Source organism: Geospiza fortis, unplaced genomic scaffold, assembly GCF_000277835.1.
Source record: "Geospiza fortis unplaced genomic scaffold, GeoFor_1.0 scaffold229, whole genome shotgun sequence".
NCBI lineage: Eukaryota > Metazoa > Chordata > Aves > Passeriformes > Thraupidae > Geospiza > Geospiza fortis.
In genome coordinates this window covers 2203483-2210075 of record NW_005054357.1, presented here as the reverse complement: position 1 = coordinate 2210075, position 6593 = coordinate 2203483, and the positions used below count along the sequence as shown (strand labels likewise).

The 6593-nt window shown below is 36.4% G+C and overlaps 1 protein-coding gene across 1 annotated transcript in view; it reads right to left on the bottom strand.

Moving 5' to 3' along the window:
- DENND1B (DENN domain containing 1B) overlaps window positions 1-6593 on the bottom strand; it is a gene marked incomplete at its 5' end in the record, with an annotated part of 147632 nt that overhangs the window by 30195 nt on the left and 110844 nt on the right. The window contains one exon of the mRNA XM_031059156.1: window positions 3572-3673. Within this exon, the coding sequence (XP_030915016.1) occupies window positions 3572-3673 (102 nt within the window). The remainder of the gene's footprint in view (window positions 1-3571; window positions 3674-6593) is intronic.

Sequence of the window (6593 nt, the reverse complement as noted above, 5' to 3'; positions counted from 1 at the left end):
AGATCAAGAAAATTATTACTATTTTCTGTATTTTTCTAATGGCAAGAAAATAATTTATTTCCTTAATTAATAGTAACTCTGGATTTGTTATCATAACCATATAAAGGTCACCAAGCCATTCCCTGATGTCCTGCCGAGAAATCATGGGTCTTTTTAAGTACTAACCCTTATTTAGGTGCATCTACAGATGCATATTCCAACAGCTGTCCTTATGTAGAGATTACAGCTGCAAGACCACATGAACTCGCAGCTACAAATAAGAGCACATACATAGATGAAACGATCCAAATGTGTCAGAGAAAGTCAAAATTAGAAAATTAATGATTAAACCACTCAGAAGGGATGAATACATTCTTTTCAAGAATTATCAGGCTTCAAGGAAGTAGAACAAGCACATTCCTATAGATTTAAAATTCTTTCAAGCCCTCCCTTTTTGTTTTGGAAAGGCTAACTCAAGTCTGACAGATAAAGTGAGAAAGCAATTTTCCAATTACACACTACATCTTCTAGCAAGAATTATGAGTTATTCACTGGTACTAAACAGTACATAGGAATGAACCAGAATTAATTATTTGGCTGTAGCATTTTTTATGACTGATTATCCAAACAGTGTCAGTGACAATCTGATGCTTGCCAATGAACAGACTTGTGACATGAAATAAACAACTTTCTCAGAGTACAAAAATTCCAGAAGCAAGAATAAGGTAAGCATGAAGATATTTCTCTCTTCCTTGTCTAAATTCCTTCTTATTTTTTCATTTTACTCTAAGCTGACCTTTTTCCAAATAGGCTGGTTCATGGTCAGACCACTGTGGGATCACTGGATTATTTCACAGTAAGAAAATGAGATAAGAGCACCTTTAGCTACTGCTGTGAACCGCCCCCCCAAAAAAAAGACAACAACCTCCACTCCCATCCCTTCCTTTGAACTGTAACACATTATCTCTTTGGGGAAAGTTATGAATTCATTCCATACTATAAACTAGCATAAGATTTATGGACATACTCAACATCTGCTAAAATCCTATCAACAGAAGGCTGAGACACTGACTGAATATGAGAGGGTCACACCAATTGAGTATTTAATGTAAATACTGACAAAGAGAACTGTTAGCAAAAAGATACTGGAGACATTATTTAAAAGAAATGATAAGTGTTAGTCGTGGTGGTAGTAGTAGTTGGTACTTTTGAGTAATTTATTGTTAATGGTTGCATTTAAACTGCTACATGAAAAGAATAGCATGTGGAATTACACATAAAATTTATGGGTTTTCTCTTTCCATTTTTCAAACCCACGGACTGAAAAATCTAGGCCTGCTCTTCCAAGAAATATACTCACTTTGAGATCCAAAGAACCCTTGTGCGACTACCTCTTTCAATGAAAAACTAGCAATTTTGTTACCCTTGGATTTTAAGGTGACTAAGGACATCCTCAACTGATTTTGAGTTCTAAAACCAAAAGAGAGACTACATATATTCAGAATATCCAAGTAATTTTATCAACTTTAAAACCAAAAGGTTTTTAGAAGCAAACATCATAAATTTCCACAAAATAACAGCTCATATCTCACAATAAGACAGCTCAGCTCATAAAGATAGTAAACGAAATTTGAATTACTAACAATTTTCAAAGGCTTCTGATTTCTGCATTCATTAATTATTTTTCTAAGTAACACTTTCTAACATGTTAGGAAATAAATCCCAATAAACATTGCAGATTACCTTGCTGATACAAGTACACTATTTAAGGAGATAGTCTGGCATTAGGCTTCAGGCTAGTTCTAGGAATGAATTAATATTTTCCCTGGACACTCATGAGAACTATTTGACACGTTAGATGCAATTATTACTTATGTTTGCAGCTTGATACAAAGGTTAGTTACCTTCCGTGATAACCAAATTAAAGGGACAAAGGAGGGATTTCATAGAACGGCACAAAAAAAGCTCACTTGTCAATTATGGCTAAACGGGTGTATTTAAAGTGCCAATTTTCTGCTTGGTCTAGGTTTAAGGCTGCCCCTAAGAACTGTTTTCTATTTAAAAGACTTTCAGAGCAGAATAAAATACAGTTTGGTCTCTTTGAATACAAACAACTTTGAAAACAGCTCATTTGTCAGTGGGAAAAACCAGAGAAGATGCAGCTGGGCTGAGGATTAACTGAATAAGCAGGAGTAACGTTTGCAACAAGAACCAGAGAAATAAAAAAAAACTACTACTACTATTAAACCACACACATCATCAAAATTGTTACTATCTCCTAATCCTCTATTATTTCCTTCAACTGAAATAAAATTAAAACAAGCAATAAACAAATTGTAAACTGATTCTGTTTAATTGAACACATTAAAGTGTAATGGGTAAGTACAGAGCCAGCCCATTCATGGCAGCTGAAGGTTTTGTTTCAGTACTGCCAGTGTGACAACATTTTAGAAACATTGCTTGTAAGCAGCTTTTTATTAAGAAAATTTCATGCTACCTTATTGCATGGAGTAAACCACACTTCAATCAGTTACTTCTTCCCATTTCAATCCAATCAACCAGACTTCACAAGGTTTCAGATTTCTTATTGCTTATTTTATATAACCTCAGTAAAATTGAAAAAGCCCCATTTTGTGATCAAATTTTCAGGGGACTTCTATAAGATACCATCCTCACAAAAATCTTTACAATAGACACTAACCTCTGATTAACACCAAATGCTTCTTAAAAATTAGAAGTTCTACATATAATAGATTTCTCTAATCTATCATGGTTGTATATAATCAAAGAAGTTGTCCTGATTATTTAAACATGAACTCTTGTGTATCAATCATTCCAGGCATTTACAGGTAAATATATATTTTCATTAAGCTTCTGATTTCATTCACATTTTCCTTGATTTTCATAAAAGTCTAGTGGCAAGTTTTACACCCTTTTCATGCAATGGGGTCAACTGATGAAATGAGTGAAGGGTTACAGAATAAAATCAAAGAACAAAATCCATTTCAAAGAATGTAATCAAACTATAACTGAGCTGTGCCCAGATATTCAACAATTTGTCTTCTATTAATTCAAATTCTGAATTAAGAGATTAGCTAAATACTGTTCAGGCCACCCCTATAGCTCAGGTTTGTGACATTCTCTGTGTGCATATTTCAAAAAGCCCAGCAAACAAAACTGCAGTTGCAGGATGAATCCAGTTTTTAAATAAAGACCAGTGAATTCCAATTTAAGGCAAGCACTCTGCTGTTCAGGCTCTTTGGGCATGAGCCAAGAGAGCTGAAAATGAAGTTCAACCATCAAGCTGGGAGATTCCTGATTTTTCTTGTTTAGTTGGGTTGCTGACTGGCTCTGAAGAGATGCTGCACTGGCTCTGCACCCTGGGGCTATTTTTTTGTTCAGTTTCACCACCACTCCTTTGAACTATAACTGCAGACATAAAAATACAACAAATCTGGGATGACTGTACCCAAAGTACTTGTATTTAGATTTCAGCCCAGACTTTTGTAGGCTGACAGAAAGGAAAATGTATTTAAACACAGATCTGTTTTAACAGAAAATCCTTAAATATGGGCCATTTACCCTCTTATACCTGTTTAAACAGTTGAAGATTAACAGCTGTTTCCAGGAACTGCTTAGTTGTACTGGAACGATGTTTCACAAAACTGTTCTCACAAAAAGTTATAGGCTCTCCCTAAAAATTGAAACAGGAGAAGTTAGGATGGTGAGCATACATATATACTGTAATTCAGTCCAAAAAAATGTGTCTGCACCAAATTATTTATTTATAATTAATTCTATATTTATTCTACCAAGACATGAGAAGATCAATAAATACATTGCTGACTTAACAGGAAATGACAGAAACAGATATCTATTTTATTTTTACACTAAACAAAGGCTACAAACTGAAACATGGTTATGAAAAAGGTTTGAACATTAACACTTATTCAATAAAACATATTCTCCCACATGGGAAAAGTGCAGAACCCTTGGATGACGAAAGAAGATAAGTATTCATTGAAAAGTCAGAGCTTGCTGCGAAAAACTGAAAACAACACTCATTGAAACAAAGAGATGTTAATGAGAATCTTTATGAATAATCAAATTCTTTCCTCTGTTATTCCCTAATTTCATTTAAAATTTGCTGTCTTCAGTGTGCACAGACCACTGGATGCTCCTCCACTGAGGAGCACTTCTCCAATTTTGTTATTCTTGTCCATACTTTGTGATAGAAGCTGTCTTGCATAACTGGACATGTAATTATGAAGTTTGTGTGGCAATGAAGGTACACAATCAGATTTCACTGTAAAGCTGAAAGGCCTCTCACCCAAGCTTATAAAACCAAAATGATTACCAGGCTAGCAACAATTACCAAAGATCTCAAAGACACAAAACTTGGAATGCCACAACACACCCCACCCATTTGAAGTTTTACTTCCCAGAAGCTACATCTCCAGTACAGTCCCACAGCAGAATAAAAGGTATCTCAGCCACTCAAGAAAGGCAGCTGCTGTAATGATCTTCACAACAGCTCCAGCCGCTTTAAAGACAAATTTATTAATGGCCATCATCACCCCAGCTTTGTGCTCCTAGCCCTGTTTAACTCCAATGGCACATGGCACTTCTGCACTTGCCCATCATTCCAGCTGACTGCAGGGAGCTGCTTCCAGAGTGTCACCAAGCACTTTCCCCAAGAGACTTAGCTGAGTTTGCTGGAGCAGCTGTAAATTATTTTCAACTGTTCCTTATACCTTACACCTTGTTTTCAAGTGGTACAAGTGTGACCTAAGGGAATGTTGCAGTAAAACCACTGTGATGTCACTTAAAAATCTATTCTTATACTATCAAAAACTTCCCTCTTTCCAAGTCTTTCTTTTCTTTCCAACTCAGCAAAGTATTTAAGTACAACACCAAGTCTTGCATCTTTACTTCTTTATGGAAGCTCTGATTTTAGAGAAGTTCTCTCACTGGAAGAACTAGAGCCTTAGATTTGCACAATCCTTGCCCTGTCCCAGGGTAGCTGAGTGCTCTGAAACACAAACCCAGCTCAGTACAATATACAGCACTGTGTTCATCAAATCTGCAGAAGCACTCAAATTATTCCCCCTACTCATCCCCAAATAGCTGGTGAACATTGTACACATGCAGGCCATGCTGGATCTGCCAAACAGCCTGAAATATTTGTGGTACTTTAAATGGCACTGCCTTCCTGACCCACTTTGCATTAGTTGTTCTTGAGCTCCTAAAGACTCTTGTCTTAAGAAGATGACCCCAAGCTACTTAGCAAATCAAAGTGCATCAAAACAAATGGAACAGTCACATGGTGGTATAAGACATAGCGCTCCTGAGGGCAGACTCTCTTCTCAGTTTTGTTGCTCTTCCAAGAAATTTCAAGGCAGCAAATTAAAAGAACCCCCTATATATACATACATACGTGCACACACACATATATCAAATTTATTTAATTATTTGTTGTTGTTACACAAAGGAAGCACTTCTGGAAATACAGAGGCTTGGTAGGAGTGCAGCTCTGACTAGATGATGGCTCATGACATACTAGGAAACATTAAATTTAGGAATAAAGAGAGAAAATATTTTCAAATTAAACTATTTAATAAAATAAAAGCTAAGCTATGCTTCCCTGTGTCAGTCTCCCAGTTCTCCTGGGACAGATGAAAAAGGAGAGGTTATCTCCCTACAAGAGAGAAAACAGGCATGCTGGCTCTGCCCTTTCACACCAGCCATGGAAGAGAGAGCAGCCAGCCAGTTCTCCTGATGGCACTTCTCGTGGTGGAGCCTTCTAAGAGAACACCAGGAAATGATAGTTCAACACTCCTTTTTAGTGCATGGCTGTAATATTTTCCCAAATACTTTCCTTTAGTCACTGAATGTTTCAGATACCTAGTAAGAATGCATGCACTGGTGCATCTGTTCCCTTATCAGTACAGCTCAGACATAGAATAACCAAAGCTATTTCTTTGCTGAAAATTCATTTAATTCTATAAGGAGTTCACATCCAAAGGTCATACATATTATTTCAACCTGCTGACTGTGAGACTGATTTAAAAATTTGAGTAGGTTTAAAGCTCCTACCTGTTCAGCACATGAAAATGAGAAAATCTGTTGAAACCTGCAGAAATTCCACATGGAAGATTTCTCAGGGTATCTGTGGTAACTTTAATGAAATTGCATTAAATAACACAATTAACTCCTAGCTCTTTTATTTGTTCAAGGTTCTCACCAACAAAATTGTTTTCCAAATCTTCAAGATTATTACTGAAAACACAAAGCCTTTTGAAGTGCTGTTTAACAAGTGAATTATTGAATTATTATAAACAAAACCAGCTCTCAGTGTTTTCATACATAAAGCTTGTACCATTCCTGTTTCAGCAAATACAGCTGACTACCTTTAGAACCAGAGTTTTGGAGGAATGCTGCACTGATATTTAACTGCTCAGCCATCAGCTGGCCCCTGTTGTATTGATCTACAATGTACTTTCAAAACAAGTTCGATCTAAGCCCAGTGGGGACTCTGTACTGAAAAGTAGACAGCTAATATTCACACCAAACAATCTATGCCCAAACATGATATCTGTCCTTCTAACAACAGT